The following is a 15,032-nucleotide window of genomic DNA, read 5'->3' as shown; positions in this document are numbered from 1 at the left end:
ATTGTCACAAGATTGAAGATTCACTAAAGAATGAAATAACTATGTACTCATCACTGCAGAACTCCACTGTCTCAGTCCTAAAAAGATTATCATTGCACCATCCCCAAGCCTCACTGGATAGCATGGATGTAACAATTTACAATCACTGTACATGGAAGGATATCAGTTGTGCACAAAAGATAACAGCAAGAGACAATGGACACTAGGCGACCTTGCTCGCTGCAGCGAAGAGGAGAGGGGAGCCAAGATTCCCGTAGTGAGAAGAGGGAAGTTAGGGGAGGGGAGGGAGAAGGGGAGAGAGAGCGCACGCCGGAGTTTAGGGTTTGGCCCATCCGGCATCGTACCTAGGGTTTCGCTGACAGAAGGAGCGGCGGGGGGTGCGCTCCGGCCACACCAGCGGGCAGCAGCGGGACCCGCCCTAGCCGGCGCGGCGCAGCGGGCGCCGTCGCCCTGCGCCCGTCGAGAGGAAGAGAGAGCGCGGGGATGGAGAGAGGAAGGAGAGAGTAGAGTAAGAGGAAGGGAGGCGCGTGCGGGGGCGCCACCGGCGGCGGCGTCGTGGCGACCTGCGGGAGGAGCGGAGGAGGACGGGGAAGCGATAAGGTGGAGGCCTTATTTTTTTTTGCCGAAAGGATCAGAATCGGAACGGCGGGACCCGCCCTAGCCGTTGCGGCGCAGCGGGCGCCGTCGCCCTACGGCCGTCGAGAGGAAGACAGAGCGCGGGGATGGAGAGAGTAGAGGAAGAGGAAGGGAGGCGCGTGCGGGGGCGCCACCCGCGGCGGCGTCGTGGCGACCTGCGGGAGGAGCGGAGGAGGACGGGGAAGAGATAAGGTGGAGGCCTTTTTTTTTTTTTTTTTTTTTTTTTTTTTTTTTTTTTTTTTTGCCGGAACGATCAGAATCGGAAGCCCTGTATATATTGTTAAAAAGAAACCATCGCGGGCTTGTATAGGTAAACACGTTGACGGTGGTAGCCTCAACTCGACCCGGCTCCGGCGGCTGACCGTCGACCCGACCCTCCTCCGCGCCGCGCGCGATCAGTCGAGTCGGGCGGATTGGAATGGATCAGTAGATCCCACTCCGCCAAAACCTTTGCTTGCACTGCATTCAACTCCCCCGGCGACACGATCCAGCCGCTGCACGCGGCCACCCGCCGTGCCGGCCGGCCGGAGGGGCTGAGTGCGGGGCGAGGCGGAGATGCAGAGCGCCACGCGGCTGACGTTGCTGCTGTGCGCGGCGTGGGCGGCCGCGCTGCTGTACGGCGAGATGGGCGCTTACTGGGCCTCCTACCTCGCATGCTCGTGGCCCTCGTCGTCGTCGTCCTCCTCCTCGCCGCCGGTGAGTACGTGGCTACGCTGATTTTTGAGGCGGTGCGGCCGTGCGGGGGTTTTCGGCACGGCGGCCACGCTGATTCTAAATCCTTGTTCTGGATCCAAAAATCAGCACTGCGTCGATTAAGCTAGGGCTGCGTAGCAGTTGCTCATCCTTTGTTTAGGCACGCATTTCGATCTCACCGAGGTAAAAAGGTTGTCTGGTACATCGTCAAGAATGGATTCTCACGTATTAAAGCTGTGCAGTGCAGCAATACCCATGTTTTGTTGGCTTTGTCACAAATCATGCTGCACTCTTTATAGCTAGTCCTATGCAATTCATTGGGCACACAGTAGGTCAGTATTAAGAGAGGTTGGGGATGATAGTTTTCAGTGGACTAGTAACTCACGAATTTTGCATGAAAACTTTGTTACACGAGCATATTATTTCCTTAAAATTGAATTTCGGTCGACTATCAAGTAACGATTTTGCACGATGTCATTGTTCTTACAATCATATTTCTCCCTTCAACTTTTCGTGGACAGAATAACCATGTAAAGGTTGCTGTTGTTGCTGACCCACAGGTGACTCCCCCTTCTAGCATTATTTTGGGCAATTCTTCTGTTAAACCAGAACCAGTAGTAGTATGCAGAAATTGTTTTGAATACGTTGCTCCTTCCTGAAAAATATTTTCCTTTGCATGCAGCTTATGGACAGCACCTCTCTTGGTCTTCCATCAAGCTCAGTTGCTCTCCAAGCTGCTGAGTTTTACACGGATTTGAACATGAGAAGGTCCTTCCAGTCTACCATACTGCCATTCAAACCTGATGTGGTCTTATTTCTTGGTGATCACTTTGATGGAGGCCCTTACATGTCCGATGAAGAGTAAGGCACGGATACTGATTTCTAATTCATCTTTTAATTGGTACACGAATTGCACTTATCAACATTCCAACTTGTCCTGTGATGAATGGGCACTATTGTGTGTGCTTGAAAGGAAGATGGTACAATTTGAACTGGAATGTGTAGTACTTAATCAATTAGAATGCAAAAGATATACACACAACCTTTTTGGTGGATGCAATTTATCCTTACAACAGTTCCATATTACCTTTATTGTGTAACCACCTATCTATTTTATCCTATATGTTTCCTATCAGCAAATATAGATGTGTTCCTAACCTCCTACACACAGTTCACTGGCATAACTAGTATTTATGTAACAACCCTCTTTCTGTTTTGTTGCCCCCCCCCCCCCCCCCCCCCCCCTCCCCTGCCCTTTTGTTCATTAGTTTTTGCAGTGATATACATTACTCAGAACTTATTCCATGACATAATGATCAAATTGTTCGGCATTTAGCTTTGTATTCTTTCCCTAATCTGTGTTCCAAACCTTTCAGGTGGCAGGAATCATTGTTTCGATTTAAACATATATTCAGCCTGAATGAACAAAGAACAAAGCCACAGATCCCTGTTTACTACCTTTCAGGAAATCATGATATTGGTTACTCAGCATTTCATTCAGTTCATCCTGAGGTGATTAACTACAGTTGCCCCCCTCCTCTGCGAGCTTTCCATTTACTACTTTCTGTAATCTCATGCGATTATTTATTTCCAAAGGTATTTTATTTTAGCAGCCATACACTTCTAGACAAAGCTAGGCTTCCTTTCCATTAAGATTCTAAGTAGTTTCTTCTCATCTAGTAACTACCCAGACTTGGTCCCTGTTGCTGAAACTCTGGGTGACACCCCTTCCATGATTTGTACTTTTTCACCAAGTGCAGCCAGAACTGAAGTTTGCCAGAACTGAAGTTTGCAACGTATTTTGAACCTAGATCATTGCTTTGCTAATTGCTGCAAGTGGCCCCTCTTGGTGTGTTTTTAACCTTTGCAAAGAGATGTTTGTAGCACCCTGCTGAACCCTATCACTGTTTTTTCTCTCAGCTGGTTGGTCCTTCATGGCTTTGCCATATTACAAAGAGGCTATTTCGACATATAACAAACTTCTCATTGTAATCTGAAGTTTAACAATTTACCGAATTTAAGTTTACAGACCATAAAGTGTACACGTTAGCCAAATCAATGCATATATCTAAATTCTAGTTATGATTTGTGCATTTCTATAACTATGTAGTGTTCAGAAGACAAATATTTACATATTACATTGTATAATATTTATTTATTTTTCATGTAGGTGCTCAGTCGGTATGAAAAAGAATTTGGATCAAGAAATTATCAATATTCTGCTGGGAAGGTGGACTTTGTTGTTGTTGATGCCCAAACGCTTGATGGTATGTTTCTTCACCTCCACCTGTGCATTACAGCATTAAAGAAATCAACAATCCTAGTACAAACATTGGATTCATATTTTAGATTTAGAATCTAAGATTTGGTTGTTTTTCTTGATGACTAATGATCTCAAGTTGTCCACGATTTTCCTGCGATGCATCTGCTTTCTGCAGCTAAAAACTCTTACCAACCTACCATCTTTCTAGCAGGAGCTAAAAAAAGCAAAGAAAGGTCCTCCTCTTGGGAGTTCATTAAAACTCTATCTCCAGGTATGGCCTTATACAGATGATCACACATTATCTACAGATGCTATCACTTACTCTCAGTCTTAACTATTTTTTTCTTCTCTTTAAGGTAATGCATCGAACCCAAAGGTTCTACTAACGCATATTCCACTATACCGACCTGATAACTCTCCTTGTGGCCCACATCGTTCTTCACCTATTATAAATCAGGTATTCTTTTCTTGTTACCAAAAGGTTTTCTTTTGTTGTTACCAAAAAACGTGTTTATTCTATGCTATGAAAAGTAATTCGTCAAACTTGCATATGCGCATTTCGGCCATAAGTGCAGACACTGTACCATGGATTTGTTTTGGCCAGAATTATTCTTTTTTTCATATGTAGCATCATTCCTCCACTTTATTTGTTTTTAATATTCTACAAGTTCTGACATAAACAATTCAGTCAATCACATGAATAGTATGCTGATTGTTTTTATTCTGTTCCAGAGGGTATCTTATGCTGCCTTAGACCAAGGAATCACGTATGTTCTTCCTCACACTCTACTGCTTTGCTACTTTCATGTTTCAACTAATTTTGTATTTACACATAATTATCATTTGACTTGGAAAACAGTGATTGTTGCTTTGACTTGTGATTTTATTTTGCACTCAACTTGTCTATCCTGTTCTGTTTTGAAGAATTGCCTATGTGATTAGTGGTATCTCAAATTTTTACAGTCTGGTTTCCTCCGATGTATTTTCTGTAAAGTCACTTCTGATCAATGGTCATACCAGTTCAAAAACCATTGTTGGCAAAGCCATATGGACTGACATAAGGCAACCGTTTTGTTGCAGCTACCAAAATTATCTAACTAAAGAGACTTCTGACCTTTTGCTAAGCTTGTTGAAGCCGGTAAGCTTCTGTTTGAAGAAATTTAGATTAACTTGCTATGCGTGTCTTTTAATCCAGCTAATCCCTCTGTAGGTCCTTGTGCTCTCAGGCCATGATCATGACCAATGCACAGTCGTCCACTCTACTCCTTTTGGGCCAGTTACAGAGGTAAAGAATTGCAGCTTTCGGTTGCCACATGTTCCAAGTTGTGCATCTAATGGAACTTTTAATGCCACAGCACACGCTGGGGACAATAAGTTGGCAGCAAGGAAATCTCTATCCTTCTTTTATGCTGCTATCTGCTGGACCCAAGGTGTCACAAAATTCAACTGATCTGGAACATGAGGTTGTGACAAACCTTTGTTTTCTGCCTAAACAAACCCATATTTATGTCTGGTAATGGTTACAACACATTCTGCCTGTTCTATTTATTTAGTGATAAGATTTACATTTGAACTATCCATCATTGTTGCTTGAACTGTTTGTACAGGTATATCTGCCAGTTTGTAGTGACCATCCTTCTCCTAGTATTTTGGCCAACAAATGGTCTCAGTTCTCTTCCATACATGAACACATTCGTGAGCTTCATGAGGTCGGTGGGTGCTGAACTGCTTTCAAGAACCAAGGAAAAAGATGATGAGGAAGATGGTGAATATGATATGATTTTTGATGCGGAAGGGTCCATGCACCTCGTTAAAAAGGTAGTGGCAAAGACCCCAAGTGCTAGCTCAGACTCCAGACCTACAGGGCGGTATGTGCTTTTTCTTGGATGATGGTTATAATAGATACTTCACACAACTGAATGAATGATCTCGTTCCTTTTAATTGTAATAATTGTATGATGATATGATTTTGCAATGTCATTGCAGTGGAAGTGTTGTTGCAAGGGCAACAGCAGGAAAACACCAATTGGAGCCTGATTCCTCATCTATTCATGTCGACATGGGTTCTGAGATGACATCAGAAGATGGAGGGAAGTTGGTCCGTGGTAGCAAATCGAGAGTAAGGAAGGTACTCCAACGGCTGTTCCGTGTCATTCAGTCGATTGTTGTCATTGCTGCTCTGAATGTCCCCCTGTACATGATGCTTCTGTTCAAGGATTGGATTGATCGTTGAAGTATGTGAGAATCTATTGCTTTTGAGTAATTCAGTAGATTGATATATCTATATGAACAACTGGCAACCGCACATGCAGAAAATAAAGTTGGTTTTTAATTTGCTGAGGCATCAAATAGTATAGTGCAGTATCTCTATCTAGGGGGCGTTTGCATCCACTGACTAAAGTTTAGTTGGTGTCGTGTGTTCAGATACTAATAAAAAAATTAAATTACAGAATCCGTCAGTAATCTACGAGACGAATTTATTAAACCTAATTAATCTGTCATTAGCATATGTTTACTGTAGCACCACATTATCAAATCATGGACTGATTAGGCTTAATAGATTCGTCTCGTAAATTAGTTTCAATCTATGTATTTAGTTTCATAAATAATCTATATTTAATACTCCATGTATATGTCAAACATCCGATAGGACAGCGACTAAAATTTAGGAGGCGTAACCAAACACCGCCTTAACCTGGGCAATCGTTGCAAACGTACAACACTACCTTTGAGTTGATGTAAAAAAAAATTACCTTTGAGGGGTGATGATGGAAGGATTTCTGGATTTGCTTCACATGAATCATTCCCTGCCTGGATACCAAAGACGGTTCATTAGGAATTTCTTTTCTTGTCATACTTGTGGGGAACTTGGCGTGCCAAAAGGATGAATCGAATGTATGCAACTGTGTTGGAACATGCCATAAGTTTTAAGGACCCTGATTAACCAGAACTCCCAGCGAACAAAATAAGCCATAAAGAATCCTCCAATTCACTGAGCGCCCCTATACCAAAGAGCAGTAGTATGTCTGTAGCTAATCCGAATCCAATCCAAACTTCCAATATAGCATCGTACCTGCGCACCGGCACTGTCATGTTTTTTTTTTATCTCGGCAGTGTCATGTACTCATGTGCTCCTAAATCCTTCGTGGCCAGCAAAGCCAGGCACCTGTTTCTGAGTGTGTCCAACAAAGTCCATTGGACATTCACCCTGTTTGCTTATACTGGAATTTAACTTATACTGATGTTTATGTTGAAATATTGTGAGAGAAAAACACTGTTCCATAACTGAAAAGTAGTTTCCAATAAGTTCAAGCGAATAGGGCTTTAAATCTTGCGGTGGTGGATAACCAAATCCTAACAAGATTGTGGCTAGTGCAGCTAGGTGTGCTCGCTGCCGGCGCGGGTTCGATTCCCTGAATCGAACTCTTGTCTCTCAATTTGAGAATCTGTAGCCTCTCTCATGTGGAGCCATAGAGGATTGCGTGCCAACGGAATCATGGATGGTCTCGGATGATCTCTAGCAAGACGCGGTCTTCTGATGTGTGTAGTTGTATGTCTAGCTTGTACACTTGTAGTGTGCGTGTGGGGTGTGCATGTGTAGGGTGGCGTGTGCAAGTGTATGAACCGATAGTATCCCTGTACCCAAGACGGGGGGCTGAGGCCTGGTTTAGTTTCTAAAATTTTTCACCCCAAACTATCACATCGAATCTTGCGGCACATGTATGGAGTATTAAATATAGACGAAAAAAACTAATTGCACAGTTTGGTTGGAAATCGCGAGACGAATGTTTTAAGACTAATTAGTCCATGATTAGCCATAAGTGCTACAGTAACTAACATGCGCTAATGATGGATTAATTAGGTTTAATAAATTCGTCTGCAGTTTCCAGGCGAGCTATGTAATTAGTTTTTTTATTAGTATCCGAAAACCCCTTCCGACATCCCCGAAACATCCGATGTGATATCAAAAAATTTTCATTTCGCGAACTAAACACATCCTTAAAAAAATTACAAGATCCATTTCCAGGTCTAGACACAGCCAGCCCCACATTCCTCCTGGGCTCCTTGCCCAACTCTCGCGTCTTCGCCGTGGCCCAAGCACCCCCACCACTCCCACTCACACACACCGGAAAAAGTCACTTAACTCATCACCTTTTATACTTGGTCTACTTCATCTCCTAACTATGAAATCATCTACTTTACTCTCTGAATTTTCCAAAATAGACGGTTTTGGAAAGTTCAGAGGGTAAAATAGATGGTTTTATAGTTGGAGGTGAAGTAGACCAAGTTTGAAAGATGAGGTTAAGTAGACTTTTTCACACACACTTCGGACCCTATCTATCCCTATCCTGACGGAGGCGCGAAGATCGGAGCGTGGCGGCGGCGCATCTCGGTGCGGGCATGCGGCTGGCCGCCAGTGCGCGGCGCGGCGCTATCTCCTCTGCGGCTCTGCGCAGTCGTGGCGGTGCGGCGGCGTGTGTCCCTGCTGTGCTGTGACCTACCCAATATCGGCGTGCACAGTGCCCTCGGACGTGATTCCTCGTCAGAGAAGCCGGTTCCAAGTTTGTTTCAGCGTTTCTGAATCAGCAGTAGCACTACAACGCCAGCCGTCGTCCGTCGAGCACTTGCAATCCTGTAACCTTCTCCATGGCGCACGCGGCAGCCGCCGCCGCCGTGCCGCTACGTCGTCCGCTCCTCTTCCTCAAGGAGGCCCGCCTCCTGTCCTCACTCGCGGCCCCCTTACCTGGCCTCCGCCACCCGCGCGCCTTCCGTCCCGCAGGCCGCCCCTTGCCCTCCGATGCCCAGGACACCGACGATCCAGACGCCGGCGGCGGCGCCGGCGCCGCCGTGTCCTTCAAGAAGAGCCGCAACGAGCTGAAGCGGGAGGCCCGCCGCGCCGTGAAGTGGGGAATGGACCTCGCCAACTTCTCCCCGCCTCAGATCAAGCGCATCCTCAGTGCCGCGTCGTTGGAGCGCGAGGTGTTCGATGCGCTCATGCTCGTGAAGGTTCGTACATCCGTTCGTTCGTTTCCTCGACGACATTGTGGTGTGGTGCATCACCGGATTGGGGACATTCATGTGTAATTCTTGCTTCTCAGAAATTTGGGCCGGATGTGCGGGAAGGAAAGAGGAGACAGTTCAACTACATCGGTCCGTCTGTTTCTCTGATCGATCATGTACTACCAGCATTTTCTTATGCCGAATTATTGTGTTCTTCAAGGGGGTTGCTTGGTTCAGTAATGGAATTTGTTGATCCATGACATTTAGAGATTGATTTATAAGTGTTTTTAAGCTCTTCAATGGAAATATGGTTGGGGTATTTACAATTATATATAACATAATTTACCTAATATGTGTTGATACATGGATGCAAAAGTACTAAAGAAGTAAGGTTTTCAGAAATAGATAGAGAGACAGTAAAGAATTGTTGAGCTATATTCGTCGTATATTACCTTTTCATTTTATGTTATATCCATCCATTTTGACCAGGAAGACTTCTGCGCAATGCACAACCAGAATTGATGGATACTCTAATACAAGCTTCCAAGGATGGAGATGAGAGCAAGTTACATACCTTACTTAGTGAAGGTACATTGTTGGTGGAAGAGGAGGAAGTGGAGAACCTACCTGATGAAGAAGAGGTAGCCTTTTTGGTTAACATAACTAGAATGATAAAGACCTAGCAAACACTGAACTAACCGTTAAGCATTTCTACAGGACAATCAAGAGTATATGAAAATTGCAGATAGATGGTTTGATGGCCTCCTTTGCAAAGACATTTCGGTTACTAATGAAGTTTACTCTGTCCATAGTGTTGAATTCGATCGTCAGGTATTGTCTGCACTTACATTTGATATTTGATTTGAAAATTTGATCAGAATGTTCATCCATGCATTGAATCGGCAGAGAAGAGATTAATAATGGGTGAATTGATACATTAATAATAATGGCTGACTTGTTTTCATAGCACCGGTTTTTTCTGGGCTGTAGCTTAATTGATTTTGTGGCATCCTTTCTTAATTTTGTCTTCTAAGGTCTTGAAAAGCTTTACGGGAAGTAATTATTTGAGCCCCAGGTCAGGACAGCTATAACCTAACTAATAGGCAGGCACACTCAAATTAAAGTTATAAAACATTTTCCAAACATGTTTCTCTAATTGTTCCTAGCACCACTTTTCTATGCCTCTTATTGACCCATTCTTTGCTGGTAGTCTAGTATGGTTTGTCCAAAATACATGACTGAAATTAGTTTAAGAAGCCAGAATCCAACCTTTTCTTGTGCAAAAGCAGTTTAAGAAACAGACCATTGATCATTTTCTCTTGAATGAAATGGTAAATTACTGTGGTCTTGTTGAAGTAGAGAGATAAAGTATAGTATTACAGGCAGATTCTGGTTAAAAAATGAGAAAATATTGAGTACACTCTGGAAATCAGGAATTACGTAGTTTCTTCATGCTCAAAGAGCAGGAGTCTAAGGAGTCCTTACCTGTTTTTCATTTCTTGCATGAGTTTTGTTCAGGTCTTCAGGTCCTCAGTTATATTGGTCTGTTCATCCTTTCACGCAAAACGTACGGAAAATTGATAACTGAAATGAAATTGACCTTTATCCAAACAGAAAGCTATTGCTGAAACAAAGAAAATAGGTGATTCAAATGCTGGTTCACATTGGGGTAACTTTGGTGCAAAAGGTAGCCAGTTCGTATGGATGGAAAGATCTTCAGTAATGTTTCTAGAGAGCGGTAGACTTACACTGGGATGGGAGACTTAATTATTTCTTGATTGCTTTATGGAAGTATAATGCATGTTACTTTAAAGGGAAGGTCCATCTTAACTGACACAAAGATCTCAACTAAGGATCTAAACAATAAAGGACTCAGACTTATAATATATTTTCTGATCATGAAAGCTAATCTGGAACCATGAAGCCTCATTTGGTACTGTTTTTCCCAATAAGGGTCCACGATAATAATCCATGTTAAGCGTGTTTAATTGCCTGAGTGATTGTTTTGCCCTTATTGGCTATTGCCAAATAGCCTAATAAGTAAATGCATGCTAGATTTCTTACCTGTGCCACAAATTTCAAACCTTGATGAGCAATCTAAATTTCGAGCCTTGTTGTATGTCTATCTAAAATTCTTTTGTTGTTATTTAACCAAAGTTTGCATCTCTATTATGTTGGTGCATGTCACTGACATTATTGGCATGTGTGTTATCATTTGTAATAGAGTCATGCATGATTCAATGTAGCAAGTGTAACTATAAATTGTGACTAACAACCTCAGTCACTGAGCAAAACTGATGTTAGGTCTATATAAACAGTTAAGGAACAAGTGTATATCCTAGTTCAGGTTAAGTATAATAATTGTAAGAAAGTAAATTACTGAAACATGAATGTTGTTATTTCATACTATATTGTAGATGAATGCTATGTTTTCAGGATGTTTAAGAACACGATTCTTATTCTGATGTAACATCTCAGTTCTCAGAACTTAAAGCAACAATAAACCTTTTGCTCACCCCCTTGATCCCTTCGGATTATGCAACATGGTCACTATGATCCCATATGGCCATATGGGAAGCATGGTTAGTAGCATTGTGATCTTTAACATTGTTCTGCATGAATCCAGTAATAATAGTGTTTGTGTTGCAATGTAGTATTAATTAAACTACGTGTAATGCTGGTTGTATATTTCTTGGTGCTGTGGTAAGTGAGACCATAGACTTGTGTTCTTTTCTTCTTGAGCCTTCTTATTGGCTGTGCTTTGAGTATGTCAAAGATGAACACTTCTAGTGCTGAAGCTTAATGCATCCAACATGTAAGACTGGTGTTTGCATTGAACACTAAAACTAAACTTTCTCATGAATACCTATTGAGGCATTTGGGATGCCCTTGCACACCTAGACTTACTAAAACAACTGAGTCAACTGCATTTGTTCTGGCTCAATGTTTGAGGTTCTTCAGTTGCTCTAACATTTTGTCAATAGGAACTGCGAAAGCTTGTGAAGAGAGCTCACATGGTCCAAGAAAGCACACACAATAAAGATGGGGAAGATTCTAATGTGAAGCTTTCTGGAGCAAAGAAACCACTTATGAGGTTCCTTCGTTCCCTAGCAAAGGAGGCTTATGCTGCATAGGTGAGCTACAAGTTATCCTTGCTAACTTCTTGTATCCTTATGTGTGAAGTTGTAAAAATTACCTCTATATTGTTGCACAAATACTACTTTGGAGAAGTACTACCCAAATAGCTGCCAATAGCAAAACGGCCTAGCAATTTTTCTGCAACTAACCTGTCCTGACATAGCGGAGGCCCTAGGTTGATTCTCTACTCCTAAAAAGAGTAAACTGGACCCGTTCACAGACCGTAGTGAAGCCGCTGTGCGATAGGCTCTCTCCGATTTCCTGTTTGCGCCGACATGTTGGCCAGCCTCACGTCGCCTGGCACTTCCTTACGGCCCTCTGCAACCACCACCTCCTCTCCATCCGTCGCCGCCCACCTAGCGCCCGCTGTGCCGTTCCCAGATGGCATGCCCCGGCGTCCCTCCACGCCACTCCTAGCCGTGGTTAGGAAACCTGTTTGCTCCTCTGGCCTCCCTCTATGGATCCCTTTTCACCCTCTGCCCATGTGTCGAATGTCGACGTCGTTCCCCTCCCGTGACCATCTCGCGCCGCCGCAGATCGGCCCCAGGGTTGGGAGGGGAGAGGGGGAGAGTCCTCTTCCCAAGCCCGTCCTGCGCACCACCGTCCTCCTCCCGTGCCAATGTCACACCACTGTAGGTCGGACCGGTGTGGGGGCGAGAGACCTCATCCTGTGCCCGCCCCACACCACCGTAGATCTAGCCGAGGGTGGGGCGAGAGGTGCCTGTTCAACGATGTGGACGCCGTGTGGTTCTCCGCGACCTGGCAGACACACTCGGCTGCAACAATCGGCAGCTCAGGCATTGCTTGGGCGCGGGAACAGTGCGTAGGGTTCGTCTGCCTTCCTTTCCGTTCGTGTTGCCCAGCCTCCTCCTAGCCCTCAGGCGTGGCTGTCGGCGTAATGGCAGTAGGCCAACTTTCATTGTATGCCCACCCTCGTGCCTTAGCGGCAACAACAAGATTGTGAGATTGGTGTGGACATGGCACAGGCAAGTCAATTATTCAGCTGATCCAGTTGATTTCTGTCCCGTCCCAGACTCCCAGTGCCTCATTCACCAGGTATGCAGGCCTTGTGCTTGATGATTTGCCTCTCTGAACTCATGTGGCGATCACCGTGTGCTTGATGATTTGCCCATGTGAACTCGTGGTGTTCCAATGCATATTTTAATTACTGGCCAAGTAACCACACCTAGGTTCAGATAAGGACAAATTTTGGATCCAAATCTGGAAGAAGGGAATGTGTAGGTGTCTGGTAACCAGGTCAATCAAACATAGGAGTATGAACAAAGAGCTGGAGTGCTGCAGCGATGGACAAGAAGAGCGAGAATAAAGAGCTGGAGTGCTGCAGTGATGGACAAGGAGAGCGAGAGATACGTCTGTCCTGTGTGCTTGCAAGTCTACTGAAATGAGGTTATATATACAATTAAATAGGATTAGCTATCTAAAGTTCTGTACTTACCTGTCAGATATATTACCACTGAGAGGTTCCTTCTTCTGAAAAGTAATAAAGAATTCTTCATTGCATTAAGTTTCGAATAGTGTAGAATGGCATTAGAATTAATTCTAATTAAGACTTTTTCCCCAGTTGTGCATTCACATTTAATTTGTTCATCTGATTTTTCTATATGCTGGAGATTACATATGTTATAAGCAAAAGTTACAACTCTGCAACATTTGATATACTACTAGATGGTGGTGGTTGGAACATTCCTTTTTTTTCTGAGAACTGAAACAAAGGGCACACATTTCTGCCAATGATATATGGTTCATAATTTATGGCCTTTCTCCTTGCTTAATCTTACAATGTATCAACTAAAACCGATTAAATAAAATCAGTAACTCAACAAGAATTGAAACAAGGGACACATCTTTTTGTCAGCATTTCATAGTTAATAATTTATGGTATTGCTTAGCAATTAGCATTCCACTTAGATGACCTTACAATTCATGAAATAAAACTAATCAAATATTTTCCTGTGCCAATCTATGTCATAGCTGAAAGTGGGCATCATCGTGTGTGTACAGTAACTGTCAGTAATAAGCTGACATGTATCGGTTTTCTATTTTCAGGTTCAAAATAGTTGTGCCGCAGCAAATGAATGCACACTTGAAACTGACAATTGGGCTGAATTAGTTGCAAGCTCTGATGATAAAGCTACCAAAGCATTACGGACTTATGGTTTGAATGTTATTTTCCTATGGTTACAACGCTCCTGGTTTCTAATAGCTCATTTGTTCTGTCACCGATAAACTTTGCTGAAAATTCAATAAGCAGAATTTGAACCCTCCAAAAGTTTCCCTATATGCCTCTAGCCTAGCGTTCCACAAGAAGCAGCAAGCTTAGTTTCATGAACTTGAATGCTTTTTAAGTCATAGCTAATCTTGAGTTAATGCAATGATGTAATCACTTTGCAATGGAATATTGAGGAAGACATGTCACATGCCATGAGGTGGAAGAGGGTGAGTGTGCATGGCGCTGGATGCCTTGAGGTTGTTTCCTCCTTATTCCTATGTCTCTTTTCTTATACGATTCTGAATGTAATTAATCACATTAGGGAAAGTAACAAGCTTGTAATGCATAGCTAACTTTCATTTTCCATAGCTCCACATGTGGATTCAAATGCATCACTCTTAAAAGGATTATTATTTTTCTTACTTCCCTTATGCTAAAAGTTGCGCAGCTCCAGTTAATTATACATGGGAACTGGTTTGTACTTTTCTTTTTGAAAATGATTTGTAGATTTTTACTATGGTTAGGATCCATTTTTTAGTTCACCTCATTTTTAACTTGTATCTTTAAGTGAACTTTTACTACTCAACTGGCTGTGAAAGAAAAATGAAATACACACATTTGCACAGGTGCGATGATTTAATAAATTGTTGAGTTGATTCTTTAATATTATTCTCTCCATTCTAAATTATAAGACATTTGATATATAGTTTTAGTTAGGTATTTCAATATACACTATGTCTAGATACATAGTAAAATGTATCTAAAAAAGCCAAAATATTTATAATTTAGATAGCGGAAGTACTATTTAGATAAATCGCTACTCCATTTGAAATTAAAAGGTGTGAGATAATGGATAATGGCAAAAAGAGAAATCTAGTCTAGGATGGGACATTGTCAAGCCAGCTTCTCAATGAAAGTTTGGTACATGCCAAATCGGGTTTGTCAACTACAACTACAAAGGCACGTTGCTGCCAAAGAGAACTCCTAGAATGCAAGTTCATTGTTGGAATTGGAATTTATTTATTATAGATGTTGCTTCATCCACGCAATTAGAAAGCTTTGGCAAGGTAG

General features: G+C 42.9%; 2 protein-coding genes across 7 annotated transcripts; both read left to right on the top strand.

Annotated features, from left to right (window-relative positions):
- The first annotated feature begins 956 nt into the window (after positions 1-956).
- On the top strand, positions 957-5,948 carry LOC136539746 (uncharacterized protein C630.12-like). 4 transcript variants are annotated; one of them, XM_066531721.1, is made up of 13 exons: positions 957-1,332; positions 1,851-1,889; positions 2,012-2,190; positions 2,706-2,841; positions 3,500-3,596; positions 3,804-3,863; positions 3,949-4,049; positions 4,325-4,359; positions 4,673-4,730; positions 4,803-4,877; positions 4,948-5,105; positions 5,200-5,460; positions 5,579-5,948. In XM_066531721.1, the coding sequence occupies exons 1-13, from the start codon at positions 1,192-1,194 to the stop codon at positions 5,823-5,825; spliced, it is 1,587 nt and encodes a 528-aa protein (XP_066387818.1). In that variant the 5' UTR covers positions 957-1,191; the 3' UTR covers positions 5,826-5,948. The 4 variants fall into 4 exon arrangements, with proteins under 4 accessions (XP_066387818.1, XP_066387815.1, XP_066387816.1 ...); XM_066531718.1 differs by having other exon boundaries at positions 4,556-4,730; XM_066531719.1 differs by having other exon boundaries at positions 3,801-3,863.
- A 1,957-nt stretch (positions 5,949-7,905) lies between these two features.
- LOC136539744 (uncharacterized) lies at positions 7,906-14,364 on the top strand. 3 transcript variants are annotated; one of them, XR_010779756.1, is made up of 7 exons: positions 7,906-8,599; positions 8,692-8,743; positions 9,083-9,234; positions 9,311-9,424; positions 11,578-11,727; positions 12,974-13,138; positions 13,799-14,364. XR_010779756.1 is itself a non-coding variant. In XM_066531716.1 (6 exons), the coding sequence occupies exons 1-5, from the start codon at positions 8,240-8,242 to the stop codon at positions 11,725-11,727; spliced, it is 828 nt and encodes a 275-aa protein (XP_066387813.1). In that variant the 5' UTR covers positions 7,906-8,239; the 3' UTR covers positions 13,799-14,360. The 3 variants fall into 3 exon arrangements, 1 of the variants encoding a protein (XP_066387813.1); XR_010779757.1 differs by having other exon boundaries at positions 13,004-13,138; positions 13,799-14,363; XM_066531716.1 differs by lacking the exon at positions 12,974-13,138 and having other exon boundaries at positions 13,799-14,360.
- The last annotated feature ends 668 nt before the right edge of the window (positions 14,365-15,032 follow it).

Source organism: Miscanthus floridulus, chromosome 2 (assembly GCF_019320115.1).
Source record: "Miscanthus floridulus cultivar M001 chromosome 2, ASM1932011v1, whole genome shotgun sequence".
Lineage (NCBI taxonomy): Eukaryota > Viridiplantae > Streptophyta > Magnoliopsida > Poales > Poaceae > Miscanthus > Miscanthus floridulus.
This window is presented reverse-complemented; position numbering and strand designations above follow the sequence as displayed.

Excerpts from the sequence above, each read along its gene's own strand:
- LOC136539746 (XM_066531717.1), top strand. The coding sequence starts at position 1,192 with ATGCAGAGCGCCACGCGGCTGACGTTGCTGCTGTGCGCGGCGTGGGCG. Across the intron at positions 2,191-2,705 it reads CCTTACATGTCCGATGAAGA|GTGGCAGGAATCATTGTTTC; the intron begins GTAAGGCACGGA and ends CAAACCTTTCAG. Across the intron at positions 4,050-4,324 it reads CTTCACCTATTATAAATCAG|AGGGTATCTTATGCTGCCTT; the intron begins GTATTCTTTTCT and ends ATTCTGTTCCAG.
- LOC136539744 (XM_066531716.1), top strand. The coding sequence starts at position 8,240 with ATGGCGCACGCGGCAGCCGCCGCCGCCGTGCCGCTACGTCGTCCGCTC. Across the intron at positions 9,235-9,310 it reads ACCTACCTGATGAAGAAGAG|GACAATCAAGAGTATATGAA; the intron begins GTAGCCTTTTTG and ends GCATTTCTACAG. Across the intron at positions 9,425-11,577 it reads GTGTTGAATTCGATCGTCAG|GAACTGCGAAAGCTTGTGAA; the intron begins GTATTGTCTGCA and ends TTTTGTCAATAG.